The sequence below is a fragment of the Neolamprologus multifasciatus genome, chromosome 6, assembly GCF_963576455.1.
Source record: "Neolamprologus multifasciatus chromosome 6, fNeoMul1.2, whole genome shotgun sequence".
NCBI classification, from domain to species: domain Eukaryota; kingdom Metazoa; phylum Chordata; class Actinopteri; order Cichliformes; family Cichlidae; genus Neolamprologus; species Neolamprologus multifasciatus.
Window position 1 is genome coordinate 11,291,409 of NC_140444.1, and position 25,486 is coordinate 11,316,894.

The window sequence follows — 25,486 nt, forward strand, 5'->3', positions numbered from 1 at the left end:
CGCCAGGGACTCGTTGAAGATGTAAGTGAGCACACCTGCTAGCTGGTCAGCACAGCAGCGCAGCAGACAGCCGGTGATGCCGTCTGGCCCTGCCGCTTTCCTTGTGTTCACTCTCCTCAATGCCGCACGGACGTCATGCTCCGCGATGCTGGTCACCGGTCTCTCGTTTAGTTTAGTTTGTATTCATCAGGAATTATTCAGAGGTATCAGGACATTTGTAAATGTTTTACTGACATTCAAGGACAACTAAATTTCTCCAATATGTGCAACACCTGGTTAACAAATTGTGAAATACTCCTTTGCAGGGTGATGATATAAGGGGAAGGATTTTGCAACATCTCTAGTGTGTGAACATTAGTCATTGTTATATTCTTTACATTTGTGACTGTGTTTATGAGCATGTGCATGAATATTGTGGCTGAGATCTTTATTTAATTGCTAATGTTTGCTTGTCTCAATTCATTATGTCATAGATTTGAATTTTGATGCCCACTAGTGGTGTTTTCGATAAACACACCAAACAGACAGCACTGCACACAGATCTATTGCAAGCATACATATTGCAATATAACATTACACTGATGTGAACTATGCGATGAAGAACAAAGAAAGAAGGTCAGTTTAGACTTTTATTTACATGTAATGTGTTAAAAAAAAAAGCAACCATGTAGGAAAAGGAAAAAGAAAGTGAAAAGGTTTGGACACCCAAGAGATAGTTTAAAATGAGAAGGAAATCTGAATCAGAATACTTTAATAATCACTTAGGAAATTATGTGGTTTACAGTTGCTCCAAGACAGTAACAGACTAAACGAATTAAATAATATGATATATTACAAAGTTTACACATGTAAGAAATAGGACTAATATATACAAATCACTCAATTATAAATGTCAAAAATATTACAAAGGTGTAATATATACAATTGATATTTAACTCTAACCTGTGAAACTTTGTCATTTGTTATTTTACTGTACAGCATGTGCAACGAGTGTAACTATTGCAATGTGTACTGTGTGCAGTGTATTAGTTGGAGGAGTTGTGCAGAGAGATGGCTACAGACAAAAATGATTTCCTGTGTTGTTCAGTGGTGCTTTTTGGTAATCTCAGTCTCTTATTGAACATGCTCCTGTGACTAGCCAGCACATCATGGAGTGGGTAGGAGATATTATCCAGCATTGTCCTTATCTTGGGCAACATTTGCCTCTCAGACTGGCCTTGTGGATCAGTTTATTGAGACTGTGGGCGTCTGTGACCCTCAACCTGCTGCCCCAGCATGTAACAGCATGGAGGATAGCACTGGCTATAACAGACTCGTAAAAAAATCCCGAACATTGTCCAACAGATGTTGAAAGACCTCGGCTGCCTCCGAAAATAGAGACCACTCTGACACTTCCTGTATAATGCAGTGGTGTTTATAACCCAGTCCAGTAGTGGTCTTCCTGTTAGGTAATCAACAATCAGGGACACAAGAGAGGCATCCACCTGCATCGATGTCAGGTTATCACCCAGAAGGGTTGGCCTGATGCTATTGAATGCACTGGAAAAAATTTAAAAAAAACAACATAACCCTCATAGTGTTCATTGGCTGGTCCAGATGGGCGAAGACACGACTGAGCCTGCCCGTGTTACACAACAAATTCACCTGTAGCTAAATTCTACATACGTCATTTTTAAACATGTTAAAATGAAAGAAGTGTTCATTTGGGGTAGGGCTGCATTGGTGGGACATGATGTTACTGCTGGTGTGGCCAGGATGACTACAGAACAATTTAGAGTGAAACAAAGTTCAATGAAAATAATTTTGTATTTGTTGCATACTTGGACATAGGCAGCTTTAATTCACTGTGTTATGTGAAGGCTGTGTGCAGACAGGAGTGGTAGTAGGAGGACCCAAGGTTCAGACACTCAGAGGCAAAACTTGAACTCAAAACAGCTTTAATGCTAAACTCAAATGTAACATAACTAGATATATCAAAATAAACTTACACGAGAAGACTGACAGAACACACAGCATGGCATAAGGGTAGATCACGACACGGACACAGAGAAACACAGGGCTTTATATACACAGAGGGAGCAATCAAGGAATAGGTAACAGGAGGGAAACAGCTGGGGCAAATCAGGCCTAACGAAACAGGGGAAGCAAAACCAGATACATTAACATCAGACATGGACCTTCAAAATAAAACAGGAAACAACACAGACTGAACTAAAGACAGACTCACACGCAGGCACTGCAACAGAGGGAACCGAGACGTAAACCATAAGACAGAACACAGACAAAGAAACCAAAGACTAGAAATGATAAATAATATAATAAACTCAAACCTCTGGGTCAACGACCCAGGCATCCTAACACTGTCTGATGATAAGATTGACCACATTCAGACAGAAGCGGACCCAAGCAGATGGAGAAACTGTAACATGACCATAAACTTTATTCCCTTTTTGTGGGTAATGATTAATAAAAACTGTGAAGTCTGGGTCATTGTTTTTACCACTCGATCGAATCATATCACTAGTTTCTGAAGGTCCAAAAAGAGCTCAAAATAGCAAGGGTTATGTGAGTGTCCCATTCTTACGTTTAATCATTTAAAATGATTAATGTCTGTTTTGCCAATGTCTGTTTTGCCAATGTCTGTTTTGAGAGTTAAGGTTGAGGTCAAACTAGTATTATTTATGATTTATCCTAGGATGAACAAAAAGCAGATGTTGCATCTGCTCTGGCTGCAGTGGGGCTGCAGGCTTTTGAAGCAGAGGTTGCTCTGGAGCTAACAACATCTCTGAATATGGTGCCATTACCATGTACTGGATCTTCAAATTCTTGACAAAAAAACACTTTAGTTTCTTCCTGTCCTGAGAATTTCTTTTCTTCTTTGTGTTTTATGAAACTATTTGAATATAATTCTCCATATAATTCATACTTTTCCACATTTTTGTATTTGATAATTTTTTATATTATAAAAAAGACACAGGCATTAGAAAGAACTGCATAAAAAACAGTTTACAGGATTTATTTGTAAAAACGAAAACAATAACATTTGTTACTAAGATTATTGGTAAATGGCCTGTATTTGTATAGCGCTTTACTTAGTCCCTAAGGACCCCAAAGCGCTTTACACTACATTCAGTCATCCACCCATTCACACACACACTCACACACTGGTGATGGCAAGCTACATTGTAGCCACAGCTGCCCTGGGGCGCACTGACAGAGGCAAGGCTGCCGGACACTGGCGCCACCGGGCCCTCTGACCACCACCATTTATTTTCATAAATTTCAAAGCAGTGTTATAATAAAGCTTAATTTATCCTTCCACAATAAATCTACACAGAGCCTATGACATAACCCTTGCAAGATGCCAGTGCCGTCACCAAAAATTATACTTGTGCGACATTTGTTGCAAGCTATGTCTGTACAACGTATAGTTATATTTGGTATAGTATAGCAATGTATAATTAAATAGAAAGTGAATAGAAGACTGAGGTGATTTTTACACAGTTGTGTTCAAACTTATCTGCATAGAAAAAAAATAACAGTGCTAATGTGTGAATGTTGTACGTCATTTTGTAACTGGATTATTGATAAGGAGACAGAAAATTGCTATGATGATATGAAAACATTTTTTCAGTTTCTCAAAGAAATTTTGCTTTGACTTCTTTTGTTTTTTTATATAGGAAATTATTTTATTATGCTCTGTGACTGTATCATCTGTCAGACATGTGTTTGTATACATGTACACATATACATGTCTGCTGGAAAGTCTTAGTTACTCATTGCCACTTACTTTACAGGAAGGATGTTCTTAGTGATAGAAGTCAGAGGCAGTTTTTAAGCCTCAAAACCACAACTCTAAAACACAATGACTTTCTCATGAAAAAGATGTCCTACATAGATTTCTCTATGCCTGCCAACTCTTGGCCTGTCAGTTTTTGTCTCAGCAATTTGAGATAGAAACTAAAAATATTAAAAATATAGCCGTGCTACTGAAAACTTCAGCTGTACTAATGAAAACGTCAGTATTTGCTGTTTGTGAAAGCAGTGCAATTAAAGAAAAAAAAAAAATCAGTTTTAATAGGGAAGAATGGTAGAGACACAGACACCCTCTCCTGAGCCTGGCTCTGCTGGAGGTTTCTTCCTTTTCCTTCCCCCTATTGCCAAAGTACTTCCTGATGGGGGTTATCTGATTGTTGGGGCTGTATTATTGTAGAGTCTTTGCCTTACAATATAAAGTGCCTTGATGTGACTGTTGTTGTGATTTGGTGCTTTGATATTGTAAAAGTCAGCTTTGTTCTTTTTTATGATTAGTAATTGTTCAGCTTTTAAATCATATTGTATGTGTTTGTTTGTTTGTCCGTCGCCAACGTTTAAGTAGCACGTAGGTGGAGCTTCTGTCCTTTCTTTTACTGCAGACTGCTTTAGAGCAATCTAAGTATAAAGTCTAAGTCTAAATATAAACAGATGTGACATAAAACAGCACTAATGTTGTGAGCCAGTGTTGGTGACACAGTTAAAAGAGGCTGTCACAAAGGAGGCTGTGTTGGTGCTGTTTCCTCCTTTTTATGCCCACACACCTTTGAAAGTTAGAATGAGAGCAAACCTGATTTGACTGCAGAAGCAAGTCTGTCTTCCACCATTCACCAATCACATCTGTCTGCACTGGGGTTTCCCTGTTATGTAATTATATAGCAAACTGTGAAAGTACCTGTCAACACGTTTACTTTTATCATGATTGTGGCAAATTCGGACAACAGTAGATCATTTGGATATATTTGACAAGAAGAAACCACTTAGAATAAGAAAGAAAAATAAGAAAAACCCAACATAGATGTTACTTTTCAGCCACAATGAAGATCAATTCATTCCTCTGTTGTCTTTTATATGGTAAGCGACTTTACAATTTTACCACTTTAAGCTATATTTAAATGGTAATTTCAGTGCATTTAATTCTGCATTCAATGCTTTCAATTTTAGCAGGTATGCTTACTGATGGAACCATAATCAATTTAGAGGAATTCGAGGGGAGAAGTGTCTCCTTCCAGTGCTCACACAGACTCGCAGGGAGCAACAACAAGTATTTCTGCAAAGATCCATGTAAAGACAAAGGAGACATACTACTTACTGTAGAACCTGGCAGAAGAGCAGAGTCAGGGAGGATTGCTCTGGTGGACTCCGGGGATGGATCCTTCACTGTGACCTTCAGCAATCTCCAGCTGTCAGACTCACAGAAATACTGGTGTGCAGTGGACAGGCCTGGTTTTGACACATATGTTAAGGTACAGCTAACAGTAAAGAAAGGTATGTGTATTATACAATCAGTTTTAAATAAAATGCATGAATACGCTTAAGTTCTGTAAAGTTTACACATTCATATTTCACTAGAAGAGGAATACATTTAAATTTAAATTTACCCTACAAGTATCTTACCACTGCTGAAGTTATGTTACAGATAGACGGTATAAAATAATATACTAATTATTAATTTGAAATTTTTCATAATCCTTTGGTTCACTTTTTTTGTCTTTTGGTTTGACTGGAGCTCACAAGACTTACAACTTCTTTTAGCTCTGAAATTTCTATTATTTTGTATTTTCCTCTTTATTCTATTATTCTCTCAAATCTTTTTAGGTAAAACATATTAGAGTATTTTGAAAAATGCAGCTTTTCTAACTTATTATAGTGGATTAAAAATTATTTTTTAAATCCATAAATCATCTCTTGAAAAAGGCATTACACACTTTGGTGGGGCTCTCTGGACAAAATGACTAAATTCTGAACATTGTTGGGGTTGTTATTGAATACAGTAATGTACTAATGCCATATGTTACTTAATTACTCCTTGAAGAAAGTAATTTGTCGCACTACTTATTACCTTACGTTGTCATACCATGTTACTCCTTAATGTGGCCCATAACACACTGTGACATAACTAACGTTGTTAACATTATAAATTTTAGCAGCGTCAGCAGTATGTAATTTAAGATATTATTAGTAAAAGAAGCAAAACGTAAAAGTAAAAAAACAAAACGTTATCTAGATGGGTGCATTTGTTTCCCTAAAGCCTGTACAGTATATGCATTTCATATCACATAATATTTAACTTCAGGCCATTTTAAATGAGGTTTGGCCCAGAGAAGACAATGTTTTTCTGAATTATCTTCATAAAGTATATGGCATCTTTCCATGATAGAGCTTGAACCTACATTTCTGGATGGCATAGTGAACTGTGTTCAGAGACAATTACTTATAAAAGTGATCCTGAGCCTGTGTACTGATTTGCCTGACAGAATATTAGCTGCTTTAAATGCAGTGCCATTTGAGCACCCAGCCATCAGGGACATCAATTGTTGATTTTCAGGCTCTCTTGCCCACAGAGATTTATTTTTAGATTCGTTATATCTCTTAATGATGTTTAACATTGAGGAACTCTAGTTTGAAAGTGTTCCACAATTTGTGGACATTATTTTTTTTTTTTTAGATAACCTCTGCTTCCATTACTTCTCTAAAATACTCTTTTTATACACTGTCATGTTGCAGATGTGTTGCTAACTAACTTAATTATCTGCAAAACATTCCTCCAGCTATTTAATTTTTTATAACTACTTAGTTTTCCAGACTGAGAGATGTTTTGTGTTCTATTGTAAATAAAATGTGAGTTCGTAAGATTTGAAAATCATTGGATTCATTTTTTTTTTTTTTTTTTTTGCATTTTACAATTATTTTCATTTACAATTATTACATTTATTTAAGTTTTACATACCATACATTTCCAGAAGTGGGCCTCTAAATATTTTTACAAAAATAAAAGTACCAATTGTCTAAATGCCTCTTACACCATTCCTTCTTGTACAGCTGTTAAAATTGTGACAACAGTCGTACCTGATGTGTCTTCCACAAGGACATATCAGAATACCAACACAACACATTTAAAGACAGGAATAGACACCACAGAGCCTACTAAACTCTCAACAGGTATAAATATATTTATAAATCCTTATTCATATGAATAACAGATAACTTTATATGACACAATATTCCATTCTGTCCTACAGCCCTAAACTTCACAGCAGAAGAAGGACCTAACATCAAAACAGGTAAAGCTTAGTTTGATAATATCATTTAAAGTGTTTGCATGAACAAGACCTGAAATGTTCTTGTTTTCATCAGGCACCATCGTGTGTGCTACTGTTGGTGGTGTTGGTCTGATTGTTATCCTGCTTCTGGCAGTATGCTGCAGGAAGTCCAGAAAAACCTCAAAACTTAAACAACATGAGTACTGCAACAGTGCAAACTTCACCAATGCAAACAAAAGAAAGGTATAAACTCAAAAAATGTACGTCAATCTGAAAGCTGTGCTTGTATTACATAAACAAAAAGCTGAATTTACAGGAAGTGTGTGTGTATCAACAGACATTACACTGTCTGGATTCAGAATGACTAATATACCATTAGATAAAAAGTTACCACTACCACTCTCATGGCATTCAACTGAGAATTTTAAATACACTGAAAACTGGTAGAAGTTTTGCTCTACCTGCAGCAAAACCAAGTATGTCTAATAGTATCATAGATAGGCACTGTTTAACAATTTTACATCTCAGTTTTATTTGTAGTAGAGTCTTGTTAACTCCTCAAGTATTCAAAGAAATCCTCTGCCTGAAAACCCTCGTCAAAAAACTTTTGGATCAAATTCAGAGCTTGTTTGATAGCCTATCGAGGCGCAACTGAGTTAAGCTGAGCTAAGTTAACTCAAAGTCATGATCCAGTGAGTTTATTGTCAATCACCGGACTGCATAAAGCGCAATGCGCAAAATTGCAATAAAACAAAACAAAAGCAGTGCAACACCAGAAAAAAACAGAACGATACCGATACAAGACGGTGCAGACCCAACAGTGCAATAGAATGTGCAAAAGACTGAGCGATGTGCAAAATGTAAGTGATATATGAAGGTGTGCGTGTGTGTGTGTATGAGATCGTGCAGATAAGTGGTTGGTAGTGACGTGTATGAAGGCATGCGTGTGTGTGTATGTGTGTGTATCAGCCCAGTCACTGAGTGTTCAGGAGTTTGATGGCTTGGGGGAAGAAACTGTTTTGCAGTCTGACAGTGAGGGCCCGAATGCTCCCGTACCTCTTGCCAGAAGGCAGCACAAGCAAGTCATTCTGAGCATCAAACCGTGCATACAAGTAGTTCAGCGTATCTGGTACAGAGGCGTCACCGTCGCAGGCAGGTGTTGCCTTCCTGTAGTTGATGGCCTGGATGCCCTGGTACATGCACTCATACATGCCAACCCTCCTGATTTTTCTAGGAGAATCCCACATGTCAGTGCCCCTCTCGAAAATCTCCCAGAGCCACCATTCTCCAGATTTTCTCCTGATTTTCCAATAATGGCAGTACAAACACCCAATAAATGCAAGTCCCATAAGAACGTGCTAATTTGTTGTTTCTTTTCACTTACCAACAGGTCAGCTGTGGTTATGATCACAATAAGAAGAGGACAAAGTGTAGGAAAAAGTCACCTAAGAGTTCTTATGTACCTACTCACCAACAAAGACAGGATCTACCAACATCTGATCCCCCAGCAAGTGTACACCTTCATATCTATGAAAACATCTCTTCCCCCCAATCTTCCTGAATGTTCAGGATATTCACCCACAGGGGAACAAAATGACTATGATAATGACTCTGCAATCCACATTAATACTTTGCCAAACATAATGCATGAAAGAACAGATCGTGGTACTCAAACAGTGTCTCCAGCAGTGATGGGAATAACGGCGTTAGAAGTAACGGCGTTACTGCGTTACTATTTTTCAACAAACAGAGGGTTGAAGCTGTGTTCAGCTTACCGCACCTTATATCAGTTGCACGGAAGTATCTGTAAGTAATTTGGGCGCTACAGCTTTAAGCAGCTGTGCGCGTTCCCGTGGACGGCAATCACTTTCTGGTAGACAAATCGCTTTTGCCCCCCTTGAGCTAGGGGGAAAACAATCGCATGAGTGCTGCTGTTTGACTGAGGAAGAATAAAGTAGTAGTCATGGTAAGCCAGTCACATGACGACTTCAAAATGACAAAGCAACAAGGTGATATATACCAGTTTTTAAATTGTGTTGATAGGCCCCGTAAAACCAGAGTCATGATAAACAAAATATACGCAACATTTTTTTCTCAATATTTTCATCATGCTGTCTAAGGACAGCGCGAGCAAGCACTCTCTGCTTATGAACAAAAAAAAACAAAACAAAAAAAACGCCCGCTCGTGTTGGTGGAAAAATGCACCATGTCGACCAATCAAAAATGATATGGCGACATGACATTTGGTTGTTTAGGGAAGAGGGGAAGTTTTAGGAGTGATGGCGAGAGAGAGAGAGAGAGAGAGCGAGAAAGAGCAGAAAAAGAGAGCGAGTTTTGAGATGTGAGAGATTTGTGATGTTTAGCATGTTTGGAGATCACTTTTTCTACTCGGATTTGTTGTTTTTGTCTGATTTTAGATCAATTGTGTTAATACGGTATATCAAAATGAAAACATAACTGTAAATTCAGACACGTGAGGTTGTGCTGAAAAGGATGATACCAAACAAGGCAAAGTAAATAGTTTTAAAGGTGAACTGTCGAGGTAAAATCAAAAGTGGTTAAAATGGCCAATTAAACCCTGGACCCCAGAGACTTAAACTACTTTTTTTTAAAGTAACGCAATAGTTACTTTTCAAGTAATTAATTACTTTTAGAATCTGGTAACTCAGTTACTAACTCAGTTACTTTTTTGAAGAAGTAACTAATAAATATAATTACTTTTTCAAAGTAATCCCACAGAGTCCCTTGTAGATCCACTGAAAAAAAGCCCAGATCACTTTGGTTTGGTTTAGATTTATCAGAAATAAAGGAGAGTTCACCTTAAAGATATTAGTTTTTATGGACATTCATGGACAAGTCCATAAATAATAAATGAGCAACCCTCATTGTCATCATTATTTAACTTGTACAGTAAGTCATACTGTTAATGTTTCCATTTCACACTGAAAAAAATATGTTGTTGGATTTACTTAATTCAATGGTGGACATTTGTTGCACACAGATGTTTTGCTTTGGCAGCAACTTAAACAATTGAGTTAAATTAACACAATTTATTCATGTTCAATAAACCTGTGCAATTTGTGTTGATAAAATGTGACTTAAACATGTTTTGATGAAGTAATTTGAGCTCATGGAATATTTTAATCCTTCACAATTTTTTCACTTTATCCCAACACCATTCAATAACTTTTACCCAATACTACTTGGTCACTTAAATACTACATGTTATCTTCAAATTACATTTTGCTATTATATTCTAGTATCAAATACACAATTTTCAAATGGAGGCCTTATAACAGATTGTATTGTTCTCTTCCAAGATGGTTGCTGGCATCCACCAGTAACCTTTCAAAACAAAATGTCCAATTTCACTGCATTGACAGTAGGTAAAGAATTAAACTGACATTACTCCTCCACTGAATCTATATAAATCAACAGTTAAATAATGTCAGTTCTTCCGTGTTCTCTGGAATCAATCACAGCAAAGAAATTAGACTCTTTTAAAAATGTTACAGGACAATACAAAACATTCTATTTAAGGCCTCTGACGTCAAGATTCAGTTAAACAACAATTATAACTAAACAATTTGAGGTAATGTTAGTTTCCATTAACATTAAATTAGGTTACTGAATTGGCAAACACCTTCCTATTAACATTACCCATTTTACCCCAATAACTAAAGAAATTAGCACTTGCAGGTCAAAAACTTTATTCAAGAGACTCAAAAATAACATTGATACAGTGACTGTCAAAAATTACAGCACTGATCATACTGTGACATCTTGGTTCAAAACAGCACACTTAGAAATATTCAACATTCTTTACTTCAACTGAATGAAACTGAAAATACCATTTCACACGACCCATATGGGATATTTAGACTGTATAACTGTTTACACTACATCTCTTCACTAGTAAAAGAAAGAAAAAATACAAAGAGAAATTTAAAAATGCTGCCAAACAGACAAACAGAGAACTTGTACAGAGCAAAAGGAAAAACAGACAACAACAAAAAAAACGGCTCGTCCTCATGGCAGTTGCAGAGTATATAACAATGAACCCTGCGATCTGTTCCTGGAATTGAGCTTCAAAAATGCAGCAGAACAAGTGTGAGATTTAAATGTCCTCTCACCTAGAGCTGATCACCTTGCATGCATAACAGTGAGCTTTCCTTGCAGGAGCAGTTTTGTCTTAGTTGTGAGCTTTTCTTGAGAGCTGAGTTGCATCCAACTCCATTACCACCCTTTGAATCACCTCAAAAGTGTAGCAGAGCTGTGATGGGTAACTTATATTGAAGGAATAAAAAAGGTCCAAAAAGCATGGCTACTGCAAAGGTCACGTTATCCAGATCTTGAAGAACTACTATACCCTCGATGATGATGCCAACATCAGAAAAGTCATTGCCTGGCGCATCCTCTGGAGACAGATGTTCATTGTGGTTTTCTCAATCTGTGCAGTGGCCTCAGTCAAGTCCTGGTTAAACACAAAACATTTTTTTAAGATTCCTTTTTAAACTCATCTCTTTTGAATCTACCAGTTCTAATGTTAGAGTAATTTAAACCAATGAAAGCAACATAGTAAATAGCTATAGCCAAAGAGTGGCCTGCCATGCTGCCATTCATGGTCTAACAGAGTTTCTAAGAGAGAGTGAAAAACATAATAATTTCAAATGCTTTACATTAGTTTTTGTTAGAAAGACACCAGCCCATCAGAAATCCAGGTTATGTCACTCAGAAGATGTTAGAATTTAGACTTTCAGCCCCACAATTTGGTTAGCTGTTGGTCAGTTGGTCATTTTTTTTTTTTCAAACAAAAGCTAATGTAAATATTGGTGGGATTTTCCTTTGTTCACTAGAATGACAAATTTAAAGTTATATATCAAAAATTCCTGTTCGACATCAACTTTATGGATATATAGTTTCTAGAACATATATTTTTAAAAAAAGATAAATTTTTCTCAGTAAATGCATGACGAAAATTATGGCATCCTTTCAGTGGAATCTGTACTCACAGGTAATAGTTGACTGTTTCAATGGATGCAGCATAAAATTCTTTTACTGACCTAATGCAATACATATACACTTTGTAGTTAAAGAATTTTAAAGTTCTTACTGTCATCATGGCAGCTACATCCTTTAGCTTTGTGCCCTGTTCCCCCGATCACTTTGCAAACACTTTCAGCAGACTGTCAGAGAGAAACTCAGCTCTGTCAGAAACCTTGACTGTAGGGGTGGGTTTTTATAATCGATTTATCGATTAAAATCGATTCTGGCTTGGATAACGTAAAATCGATTCATTAAAATCCTGAATCGATTTTTTAATATAAATTTATTTTGCCCGAAATGCCAGAATCTCTGGTGAAATCTCACAAAATTTCAACAACCACCAAACAGCTAAGACAGTAAATGAGAGCAGGAACACGGATTCTGCACAAAGATGTAAACACACAGTGCGGACCTGCCGACGGATCAGAATCAGTGAGATGTCGCCTTTCTCAGCTGACGGTCGGGGCTGAAAGCCGACAGCTCGCTGATTCTGATCCGCGGGTCGGCGCTGTGTGTTTACGCCCTTTTTGCGCTGATCATAAAGCTGTTAGTTTTATCTCTCTCAATACTGACCGAACCAGCAGCAAAAGAAGATCCAAACTACGCTTCACATAAACATCGTCATGAATTCCCTCTTACTTTTGCTGTTTTGCTTCCACCACGTTAAAATCACACTTCTTGCACAGCTCTCTCTCTCTGTCTCTCCCTGTCTGTCTGTTTTCTGCATTATTCGCTTGCTTGTTACGCACAAGTCTACCGTTGTTTACAGCGCTGTCAGCCGACGTTTTTTTTTCGTTTTACATACTTCCGAAAAGAAAACCTAATTTCTGCCGTTCAATATTGAACAAATTTCAACTTTTTAAAATTATGCAAAATGCAAAACACTGTGTCTCTAATAAAACCGCTGTAACTTAAGAGGTGATGTTCATGTGTTGATTAATGGTTTTCTTTCGTTTTTGATGTACTGCAGAATATTTTTATTAAATCCCAGGCCAGGAAAATCACCTTCATGTTTTTCTGTGTTTTATCTTCAGCTACTTTGACACAAAGGCATCTGCTTGATGCTCACACCTTTGATAAAGTCTGGAAAGTGTCAGTTTCCTTTTTATTGATACAAAAATATGTAAATGTACTGATCTGAATTATAATATTTCTGACTGTCAAAATTTCCCAGATTCAAATCGAATTGAATCGAATTGAATCGAATTGAATCGAATCGAATCGAATTAAATCGAATCGTGGATCGAATCGATTCGGGACCTTGTGAATCGGAATTGAATCGATTCTAGAAATCAGTGACGATACCCAGCCCTACTTGACTGTAAAGGCATGTTTGGGATGCACTGGAATGCTGCATTTTATCTGAAATGACATAAAATTATTTTGAAATAACAGCAGGCACTGTGCTTGGTTAATCAGTAATGTTTTGTTGAATAAAAACTGTGTTTCCAGATCTTATGGGATTAAAAAAATCCAAAGATGTTTGTTTCTGATTTGCAACCCAACAACCCACAAGTTACAACCTCATTTTAGTTCAAGTGTGCATTAATTTGAGTCCAGTAATCACCTTTCTGACAATACATACAGGTATAAGTTAAACCTATGGCAGATTTTGGATTTCTCAGTTGTATTAATAGGGTGGTCTATTTGAGTATGCATGCACCTAATAATTATAAAAAACCTATTATAATTAAGTTACAGAAACCTTAAGCGAAAATAGAATATACTTTCTTACCATAACACCTTGAACCCACAATCCATCAGCTGACTCCTGGTGAAATGCAGAATAGAGGTCGTCTCTCAATGTGCAGCAAAAAAAAAACAAAAACCAAAGCACAGCAGGTGAGGGCAGGAGGGGTAGGGATGTAAGCTAGCATAATGCTGCTAATGATATTAGCTAAAGCTGTTCAATGTCCAAAATCTCACTAACACCACAGTGCAGTAAATACACAATGTAACTGAAGAGTCAGTTGGCAAATCTATTCACACAGAAAACCAAATTATGTTATGAGTGCCTCATAATTAGGTTTAATGTGATATAACGGCTCTTGTGCCAAAGACAAATTCAAATGAAAAAGCGCCAATTCTTTGACAACAGATAAAACAGCAAATAAGCTAACAGCTCTTTTTTAGCATGTTACATGGCGACACTCTAGACGTTTAACTACATTTGGCTGAAATATGGTAAATATTAATTCAAAAAATCAAGACATACCAAAAACGTAGAGTTGGCTGCTCGACTTGACTGAGATGGATGCCTTTTTTGAACCACGATCCAAAGCCCGCGAGATGAAATCACGCGTGGTTTCACGAGATTTAATGTTGCTATCTTATTGACTTACTTCACCTGAACATGATATGAACAATTTAATACACCCTTTCTGCATATCATGTAGTTTTTACACTATACAGTTACATTTATCTTTAAAACATGAGGCAATTGTGTTAAATACATGCAAGATGCTTACATAAATCCAAGAGATGGCCAGGGCCTTTTTTTCAGTGCATGTCTGTGGCTATATGTGTTTGTGTAAATTAAACTTCTGTTGCATTCAAGTACACGTTTTAAAGCTTCTCTGCTCAGAGTTAAAAGTGTAAAATGTTACTTCATGAGGTTAATACTTCTGGTTAAGTTCTTGGGAAGCGTTAGTAAGCATTGTGTCACTTTGTGCCTGTGTTCATGAGCATGTGCTGTTGTGGTTGCATGTCAGCATGTAAATACCGAACAGTCTGTGTCTTCACAGTTAGTGAGAACTTGTGAAAACGAGAGTGAATTATATCTTTACTATAAAGTGTGTATACAATTCATTATGCTAAAGACTTGGATTTTGCTTCTTCCTTGATGCCATAGCTGACACCACTGCACACTGATATCAGTAACCCAAATTAAACTAATTACTATCAACCTGTGAAATAATATAATATCACAGTGATGTGTAGTTCACAATGAAGATCTATTCTATTCTATTCTATTCTATTCTATTCTATTCTATTCTATGCAATTCTATGCTAGTCAAGTGTTCATGTAATAAACGAATGATATGTAGCTTATATACATATCATATATATACATGTACTGTTTTGTTTTTTTTTTAAATTCATCCCAATGATAGCATCCTTTGACTGAAATTAAGTCTGATGTCAGTGTCCTCTCACTTTTCCTGAATTGATATCTGATGCCCACAGCATCCGCTGGATCTTGGAGCAGTCCCCCAGTTCATCTCAAACATCACTTCTCTCTTTAAGACCACCCTGTAAGCTAGTGGTTCTCAAACGGTGGGGCAGGACTCCATTAGTGAGACATGGTACTACTGCAGGTAGGGAGTGAAACAAAATTTTGGAGTGAAACAAAATCCAGTAAATATGATTTTGGTTTGGAGAATAAAGAAAAGTTTACTGATGTACTTAAGTGTGGATTACACTGCACAGGCAGCTGCAGACATGACAAATGAGGTGTCACTCCTGTCATAGTGCTTTGAAGTCGAAGTTGAAGTAACCATGTCTAGTTGTCACATTGTAGTAGTGTCTTCACTGATGACGCCACGTGGTCACAAAACAATGACAGGTACACAGATGTTTGTGCAAAGCCTTAGTTCACTGTCTGGTGATGAAATTCCCATTACTCTGAAACAAGTGGACCTAGGCAGATGCAGAAACTGTATCATGCCCATAAAATTCAGTGTTGTGCGGGCAAACATTAAAGCCACCTTTGTATTACAGGTCTTAAGCTGAAGTCTGATGCTTAGAGTGTCTCTCTGTCAAAACCAAAATAGCATGCTTATGGGTGATGGGACGGGTGGAGGGTAATGATTCGGGCTAGTTTCGCAACTAAAGGGCTTGTTACTGTTACTTTTTGTAAGGTGTTCACACACACACACACACACACACACACACACACACACACACACACACACACACACACACACACACACACACACACACACACACACACACTATTAATTTTAAACCTGCAAAGGAGAACATTTGCCACAACTTTTGCCATTACAAAGTTCAAAGTAGTGTCCCAGTAAGCACTGCACACATGTACTATGGTTCCACCTTTGCACTCTTTATTCTGATGGCTTTAGGTCACATTTGAACCATTTTGAAGACTTCTCACCCATTTAATTCACACTTGTGTGTTGCTTGTTGTTATACATACAGCAGGCGTGTATAAAAGTCAAAGACTGAATGTAACAGCCTGCTCTGTGGAAGAAACTGGGCATCACCTTTGTCTCTGGTTATTATACAGGAAGCAAATAGAAGAGTGGAATTACCTTTATAGAGTTGTATTTTATTTGCATAGACATAGCAATAACTGCATATAACTGCTATTGCTATGATATTAGGTCAGTTTTGTTGCATTATTCCTAAGCAGATAATAAGCAAATATAAGTATGTAAGAATACTTGAAATGGTGACAATAAAACATTTTCAGTTTTTGAAGTGGCTCTGCTTTGAGACTTTAACAAAAATATTTTAGTACAGTATGCTCTTTGACTACATCTATAGTATTTGTATACTGTACACATGATGTGTTGAGGACAGTGATAAAGTCAGAGAAAAGCAGTATAAACACATTTGTGACATAACATCTCTGGTCACATGAAGTCAACCAGAAATATTTCTTGAATATAAATTCTCTTTATTGAATGGTCACTACAGTCACCAAATATCAGTTCAACAGAACGTATTGGGGATGTGGAGGTACAGCTATAATTCTTCTATATAATGGGTCAAATATAGACAAATGATAACAAAAATTATACTCTATAAAATCAGGTGCTTTCCAATTTGTGAAAAATATATGACTAATATATTTTTATAAATTAGAGATCTATAGAATCAAAGTTTGATCTTTACTTGGAAATGTTAGTCTGGAGAAGGGAAAGATGTGCAGTCCAGCAATTACACAGAATCTGCCAAAATTCCCTCCATTGATAGCTGTCAGCGCATCTAATGACATAGAATAAAAATGAACTTTGATAGTTATTTTGGCAAATCCTATTTTTTCTAATGTATAAACAAATGTGAAGGAAAATGGCATTCATGCTACTACCACAAAGAAACTGTGTAACAGTTAAAGGAGGTGGAGGGTCATGAAGGACGTTGTGTACATGTCAGATTGACAGAGACTATAGGACCTGCTCCTCCCTTGATGTCTGCCCCCAAACCTTCAAGAGTGAGATCAGTTTGCGTAAACAGAATGCATCTGATATTTTAGCCTGCAGGATTGGATCTGTTCTCCATTTGTGGTACAAGTGTTTAACTTTTAGGCTGCAGAGCCTGTAACAACCACTTAGAATGAGAAGGATCTACAGAGCTGGCACTTTATCAGGCATAATGAAGAGCATTTTTTTCTTCTCCTGTTTTTTATATGGTAAGTGACTGCCTAAAATGTATACATTAATTCATTTAAATGTTCAATTTGATGCCTTATTTCCTGTAATGTCATTTGTTTTAGTTGAACTAACAGAAGGAGTCATAATTAAAGTAGAGGGATTCGAGGGGAGAAATGTCTCCTTCCAATGCTCGCACACACTTGCATGGAAAAACCATAAGTATTTTTGCAAAGATCCATGCCGAAGCATGGAAGACATACTGGTTACTGTAGAATCTGGCAGAACAGCAGAATCAGGGAGGATAACTTTGGTGGACTCTGGGAATGGATCTTTCTCTGTGACCTTCAGTCATCTCCAGCTGTCAGACTCACAGAAATACCGGTGTGGAGTAGACAGGCCTGGTTTGGACTCATACATTGATGTACAGCTCACAGTAATGAAATGTAAGTGTATAATCCTATTTCTTTTAGCTTGATTAAAAATTCATCACTACAGTGAATTCTATAGCTGTATCTCAAGGTTGGTAAAGTTTTACATACTCATTTCTTACTAGCAAAAATATATTACAAACAACATTGTTACAAACTCTGAACATAAATGCTGTGATTTTTTTCCGCATGTTAAATACTTTTCAAGTATTTAATATATGAAAGGATAATTAAAATATTTAAAAAACCGGAGGTACCTAAAACATAAACCACATACAATACAAAATAACACCAAAACACAGCAACTCAAAAACACTGGGTCAAAATGACCCAGAACCATGACAACACTTAGAAAAACATTATATTGCAAAAAAAGAACTACTGACATGAAAATGTAAATGTTTTTTAAATGAAATTTAGTGAAAAAAGAAGAGAATGCTACTTTATTTTTGAATTTCATGTTGAAGCGAGCAAACATCACAAGTTGTACCAGAAAGAAAACCCCAAACAAAAGTATCCAACAATACTCTAATCCAAATAGGAAAAAAAATAACTGAGAAAACATTTTTGTGCACTTTTTTTTTCCTTGCATACTTCGATATCAAAGTATACTAAGCAGATAATACTTTTGACAAACTTTAGCATTTTAATGATTTCATTTGTATTATTTTTACAGAACTTATCATTACTCTAAATAACTCTTCTACCACTCCTTCTTACACAGCTGTTGAAAATGAGACTGATATTTCTCCTACATTGCCATATCCGAATCCCACCTTGAAGCAGTCCACAACAGGTATAAGTTCTGTCTGATATTATAAGAAGAAAAAGTTGTATAAAGGCTTCATGATTCAAGATTTCTTTTTAATACATCAGGCAACATCATTTGTGCTGCAGTTGGGGGTGTTATTCTGATCTCTGTCTTGATGATGGCAGTACGCTTCAAGAAATCCAGAAGAACATCAAACAATAAACTACAGGTTTACACCAACAAAGCAGACACCAGAAATTCAAATGAAAGTGAGGTATGAATTAGAAAATGGAAAACACCCTGACACCTGTCAGGAAACAGGAATATAAAAAAGTTATATATAAAAAAAAACTTTCTGGGTAGAATTACAGAATTATATTGAAAAGTAAATCATGAGAGTTATACAATCCCAACTCTGTACCAAAACCACTTTCATGTCCTTCTCTTAAATATAATGGCAAAACAGGAGGTGGTTGTCTGAGATTTTCAGACACTGGGAAATGGGAGAAAATGGTTTGTCTGGCTCTATTACCAGATAAGCATACCCGGAGGGCACTAGCTAACATTTTTACATCTCAGTTTACTTCTATTACAGCCTCCTTGACTCCTCAAGTATTCATTAAATGGCCAGTCGACAAAATTAAAAAAAGTATTACAAATCATGTCAAAGAAATTGTCTGGCTGACAGCTCCCTTAAAAATGCACCTTGTTTTTGTTTGTTTGTTTGTTTTTTTGTCTTTAATGGATTAAATTTGACTAAATTTGTTTGATAGCCTATACCCCATGTTTCTGTCTTTCAGTTAAACTAAGCAGAGCAAAGCCAACTGGCTGCGCATAAACTTTCATATTTCTACCAGTCTATAAGTATATTTAGGTTTCATATATAGGGGCTCATTGTCGGAGCTCCTTCTAAGTAAAAGTCTTATAGAAGTATTTTAGGACTGGACAGACCAGACATGTTGGTGAGGTTAATATTTTCTCCCTCACTTGGTACCCAGGCATCATACCAACATATTGGTGTCCTACCAGGAGAGCTATGGAGTGAGGCAGATCTGGGCACCTTTGCTTAGGCTGCTGGCCATGTTAAATAGACCCCAAAAATGGTAGAAGATTTATGTTAAGTGTGCTTACTATAATTGATCTAATAATCTATCTAATAATCTGTGTGTGTCTTTCATACTGTATCATTAAAAACTTTGGATTTTTATATACAATCTCAACACTTTTTTGTCACTTTTTAATAGGTCAGTTGTGGGTACAATGACACTGACAAGAGAACAAACAACTGTAGCAAGCTGTCTGCAAGTTCTTCTGTCTCTACTCATCAACAAAGATCAGATCTACAAACATTTAAACCCACATAAACCAAATGCAGCACACTCACTGCTGTCTATAAAGCCATTTATTTCTCCAGCCCTCTGGCAGGTTCAGGGTATTCGCCCATGGAGGGCTCAAATGAATAATAATAACTGGCATCTACATTAATCTCTTGCCATCTTTAATATATGAAAAAACATGTGATTGTACTTGCAGAAAACTCAGGAAGTTAAGTTATAATCTGTACTTTTTATGGACATTTGGAGACAAATACATTTTCCAATTATGAGCAACACTTGTTTTCATTATAATATGCCTATACACTGAATTAAAAGTTATTGTTTCCACTCCATGTCTGCTGTGCTCTGTGATCACAATGTGATGTTAACTATGGGAAAGCATGGATCCATCATGCCTTGTATGAATGGTTATCCTTTAATGACCACTTTTTATTTCATTTCTGCTTCTAGCATGATGTCACGAAGCTCGTATCATCTCAACTGTTTTCCTGAAAGTGGCAATAAATTCTCTGTAGATAAATGTCCTGCGCAGTCATCAGATTTCAATCCAATAGAGAACATTCAGATCCATTCATTTTCCATTTTAAAAACTGTTTCCAGTCACAAAGTAATTCACTGATAAATGTCAGTGCATCTAGTGACACGCAGCAAAAATTAACTTCAATAGTTAATTTTGAAAAACTGTTTCTCAGTGTAAACAAATGTGGAGGAAAGTGACAGTCATGCTTCCTCCACAGAGTAACACTGTGTGTGGCAGTTCAATGAGGCTGAGGGTCATGAAGCATGCTGTGTATGTATTGAAAGAGGTCATTGGATCGGCTCATGACCGGCTCTTGTTTATTAATAAATATATTTTGTTTGCAGATGCGTACAGTGGTGCTATGAGCCTTTAACTTTGTAACTCCAAATGCAGAGTCTGTAGCAACCACTTGAAATAAAAAACAACAACAGAGCTGGCACTTTTTCCAGCATTTCTTTCATCTCCTGTCTTTTATATGGTAAGCGAAGTCCTAAATTTATACATGAATTCATTTAAATGTTGAAGTAGATGCCTTCTTCTAATAATGTGAATGGCTTTAGCAGCTGCATTGACTGAGCAAGCCATAATCAACAACAGGGCAGATCTGAGCAATGCAAACAAGAGAGGTATGAATCAGATACTGCTATCAAAGGCAGTGAATAGGGTGATCTCTAATCACTGTGAATAAAATAAAGCATAAAACATATTCGGGGTTGAATTCGCTGGAGCAAAGTGAGAGTAAATCATTAGAAGTTGTACCAGCTGTGTTGATGTTATGGATTTTGTGTTGTGTCAGACAACCAGCTGTTTGATGGCTTGGTTTGGATTTGTCTGGAATAAATCAGAGCTAATCGCAGATATATGAGATTTGTGTAAATTTTATGGAAATTCCTCGACAAGTGGATTCTCCGGGTATTAAAAGCTTCATCTGAAATCTTCGTCACACTGAGGGTGTATGCTAAATTTCACTGTGGTTATTTCTAATTCATCACTGTAGCTGACTGTGTTTCTGTAACTCAAAATTATTTTGCATTTGAATTTAAAAAGCTTGTTCACATAAGGTTAAGTTAGTTTTAGTTAGTCACTTAAGTTTCAATTAGTATGTTCAGTGAATGAGAAGGTAATTATCTGTTTTGTGTTTATTTAGTTTTACAAAAAGAAAAGAGAAAGGAGAGAAATGAAAATGGATAAGGGATACCATGTATAAGAAGCCTTAGTAACATGGCCTGTAAACTGGAGATGCAGATCGAAGTAAAGAAGAATCTCAGTTCAAAGCATTCTCTTCTTCTCATTCTGTTCACTGTCTGTCAAACTGGATAAGCTAAATCACGCCCACATCTAGTGAGGACAGAACAGTAAAAGGCATACAATTCAGCAGATTTCACCATTCAAGGCGGCTACTGTATTCACAATGTCTGAGCCATCAGCTAACCAAGCCCAGCAGGTAGAGACACTTGGATCTCTGGAGACAAGATCATACTGTTCCAGCTGAAAACTTTCCAACAGGTCAACAGCAAGCGTTGCAGCGCTCAGGGCACGTGCCAAAGCAAAGGCTGCACAAGCGCAGTTGGCTTATGCGGAACAAGAAGCGGAAGCTATGAAACAACAAGCTCAAATCCAAGCACAGCTGCATATTCTCCAGGTGAAGAAAATGGCTGCTGCTGCATCAGCTGAAGCACAGGTCTTAGAGGCAGCTGTTCAGCTTGAGGAACAAAATTCCCAGAAAAGTGGGCAACTCCCAGTCACCCCTGCAGATTGTAAGCAAAGAGTTCAAGATCTCTCGCACGATCCATGTTTTTTGACATCTTCGAGGTGGACGGGAACACAGAGACATACACACTCAAGACGTGCTCAGGCATAATGGAAATGAGTGGAAAGCGAGCCAAACACTTCATCATAGAGTCGATTGATGGCAACACCAAGGTACCTCTTCCTCCATTGCTGGAATGTGATATGATTCCAGAGGACCGGTCTGAGATACCCTCTCCTGAAGTTGCACAACATTTTCCTCACTTGAAGGACATTGCACACAAAATCCCTCCCATCAATTCAGACGCACAAATCCTTCTGCTCCTAGGAAGGGATGTGTTGAATTTGCATAAAGTGAGAGAACAACACAATGGACCAGCAGATGCTCCATTTGCTCAACGGCTCGACCTTGGCTGGGTAGTCATAGGAGATGTCTGTTTGGGGCGCACACATAAGCCGAGCTCTGCTGTGAGAACCTATAAAACTAACGTGCTGCTCAATGGGAGACCATCATATCTCAGCCCGTGCTTCAACAGTATGAATGCAAAGGAAAAGTTGTTAGCAGTCCAGCAGAGATGCACTACTCAAAGCCACATGGATACTTATCACGAGGTCAAAACAGACAACCTCGATGATACAGTGTTCATCAAGAGCGAAGACGATGAGAGACCCGGACCTTCACTGGAAGATGAACGTTTCCTCAAGATCATGCAAAGCGAGACGTACCAAGACAAAACTAATAGTTGGGTCGCGCCTCTGCCCTTTGTAACACATAGGCTGCGACTGCCAAACAACCGCCAGCAGGCTCTCAAACGACTGCATACTCTCAAGCGGAGTCTTGACAGGAAGGCAGACATGAGAGATCACTTTGTTAAGTTCATGCAGAAGATGTTTGACAGTCAGCAAGCAGAGTTAGCACCTGCTTTGAAGCCTGAGGAAGAGTGCTGGTATCTTCCATTGTTTGGAGTATACCATCCGCAAAAGCCTGGACAAATACGGGTAGTTTTTGACTCGAGCGCCAAACACGAGGGGGTGTTATTGAATGATGTTCTTTTAAGTGGTCCAGACTTGAACAACACTTTGGTTGGAGTGCTACTGCGGTTTCGAAAAGAGCTTATAGCTATAACTGCAGATGTGGAACAGATGTTCTACTGCTTTACTGTAAGTGAAGATCACCGGAACTACCTACGTTTTCTCTGGTACCGAGAAAATGACCTCACAAAAGATGTGACAGAGTTCCGCATGACAGTGCATGTGTTTGGCAATAGCCCCTCACCGTCTGTGGCGATCTATGGGCTGAGAAAAGCAGCTCAAGCAGGAGAGGCAGAGCATGGCAAAGATGCAAGGGAGTTTGTTACCAGAAACTTTTATGTCGACGACGGTCTGACTTCACTCCCTACAGAAACAGAAGCCATCAGTCTTCTTCAAAGAACACAGAAGATGTTAGCTGAGTCCAATTTACGGCTACACAAAATTGCCTCAAACAGTAGCAAGGTAATGGATGCATTTCCAGCTGATGATCTGGCCAAGGACCTGAAAAACCTAGACCTAGGGACAGATCCTCTTCCTGTTCAGCGTAGCCTTGGACTGAGCTGGAGTCTTGAATCAGATTCTTTCACCTTCCAAGTTTCCAAGGAAGAAAGACCCTTCACTAAGCGAGGCATACTCTCTACAGTTGACAGCTTGTATGATCCGTTAGGGTTTATTGCTCCCATCACTGTCCAAGGCAAAGCCCTCATCAGAGAACTTACCACAGAACCATGTGAATGGGATGATCCTCTTCCACCTGCCAAAGAAAGACAATGGAATGCATGGAAAGACTCCCTGTAGAGCTTCTGCACATACCCAGGCCTTATATTCCATCTTCTCTGTCCTCCATGCAGTACCAAGAGCTTTGTGTCTTCTCAGATGCCTCGTCAATGGCTACTGCAGCAGTTGCCTACATACGAGCTATTGATAAACAAGGACAGTGCTTCATCGGGTTTGTCATGGGTAAATCCAAGCTAGCACCCAAGCCTGCACATACCATCCCCCGATTGGAGCTGTGTGCTGCAGTTCTTGCTGTAGAGGTGGCAGAGCTCATTTGTCAGGAGATGGACCTTGAGTTGCATGCCGTAAGGTATTACACAGACAGCAAGATTGTGCTAGGCTACATCTATAATGCTTTGCGAAGGTTTTACATCTATGTGTCCAACAGAATCTCCAGAATTAGGAAGTCCACTACATGCACGCAGTGGAATTATGTTGCAACAGAGAACAACCCAGCTGACATCGCAACAAGGCCGATTGCAGCAAGCCTCCTACACAAAACAAGCTGGTTCACTGGTCCTCAGTTCCTAAAGCAGGCCCAACAACAGGTATCTCCATCAGTGACATTAAGTAAGTTTGACCTTGTTGAACCACAGCACGATGCAGAGATTCGCCCAGAAGTCAGCACCCTGACAACTAAGGCTACTGATAGACCTCTCAGTCCACAGAGATTTGAACGGTTCTCCTCATGGAAAACTCTGATAAATGGAATGGCGAAGCTCATCAGCATGGCAAGATACAAGTCTAGGCTTTCAAAACAAGTTCCTCAAAATCCACAAACACAGGCAAAATTTAGAGTGATCTGAAGTGTTCAACAGTTAGCATTCACGGAAGAAGTGAAACAATTGGAGAGAGGGAAACAAATTTCCGAAGCAAGTCCTCTGTGGAGGTTGAACCCTTTATCGATCAGGATGGAGTGCTTAGAGTAGGTGGACGGCTCTCTTCAGCTGACCTTCCATATGATGAAAAACACCCAGTCATACTCCCCAAGAGACACCATGTGACAACTTTGTTAGTGAGACATCATCAACAGGAAGTTGCCCCACCAAGGTCGCCACTTAACTGAGGGGGCACTTCGCTCAGCCGGTTGTTTGCAGTGTTGGGAAGGTTACTTTTAAAATGTATTCCATTACAGAATACAGAATACATGCCCCAAAATGTATTCTGTAACGTATTCCGTTACGTTACTCAATGAGAATAACGTATTCTGAATACTTTGGATTACTTAATATATTATCATGCTGTTTACAACTACATGAATGTACTATTGCTGTGATTCATTACTGTTACTGAAGGTCCGCGGCTCCGAACCGTAGTAAAGGGACCTTTGGCTAATACGGTGGGTTCTGTGTCGGGCTCGTAGCCGAAAACTAGCTTTACTTTGTTGTCTGGGTCAACCTTGCTAGCGAGAGACAGAGAGAGGCGTTG

General features: G+C 38.1%; 2 protein-coding genes and 1 long non-coding RNA gene across 3 annotated transcripts; 2 read left to right on the forward strand and 1 right to left on the reverse strand.

Moving 5' to 3' along the window:
• Positions 1 to 3,995: 3,995 nt before the first annotated feature.
• Positions 3,996 to 11,944, forward strand: LOC146516504 (CMRF35-like molecule 1). The gene is made up of 4 exons (XM_085163700.1): positions 3,996 to 4,887; positions 4,978 to 5,301; positions 6,856 to 6,975; positions 7,056 to 11,944. Exons 1-4 carry the CDS (start codon positions 4,851 to 4,853, stop codon positions 7,106 to 7,108), a joined length of 534 nt encoding a protein of 177 aa, XP_085019826.1. The 5' UTR covers positions 3,996 to 4,850; the 3' UTR covers positions 7,109 to 11,944.
• A 1,492-nt stretch (positions 11,945 to 13,436) lies between these two features.
• Positions 13,437 to 14,614, reverse strand: LOC146516505 (uncharacterized). The gene is made up of 3 exons (XR_014874676.1): positions 14,338 to 14,614; positions 13,858 to 13,921; positions 13,437 to 13,484 (listed from the first exon to the last, which is right to left on the reverse strand). It is a non-coding gene; the product is annotated as an uncharacterized LOC146516505 (long non-coding RNA).
• A 3,360-nt stretch (positions 14,615 to 17,974) lies between these two features.
• Positions 17,975 to 25,095, forward strand: LOC146516506 (uncharacterized). Its single transcript, XM_085164195.1, has 3 exons — positions 17,975 to 18,688; positions 18,769 to 21,795; positions 21,945 to 25,095. Exon 3 carries the CDS (start codon positions 22,292 to 22,294, stop codon positions 24,077 to 24,079), a length of 1,788 nt encoding a protein of 595 aa, XP_085020321.1. The 5' UTR covers positions 17,975 to 18,688; positions 18,769 to 21,795; positions 21,945 to 22,291; the 3' UTR covers positions 24,080 to 25,095.
• Positions 25,096 to 25,486: the final 391 nt, after the last annotated feature.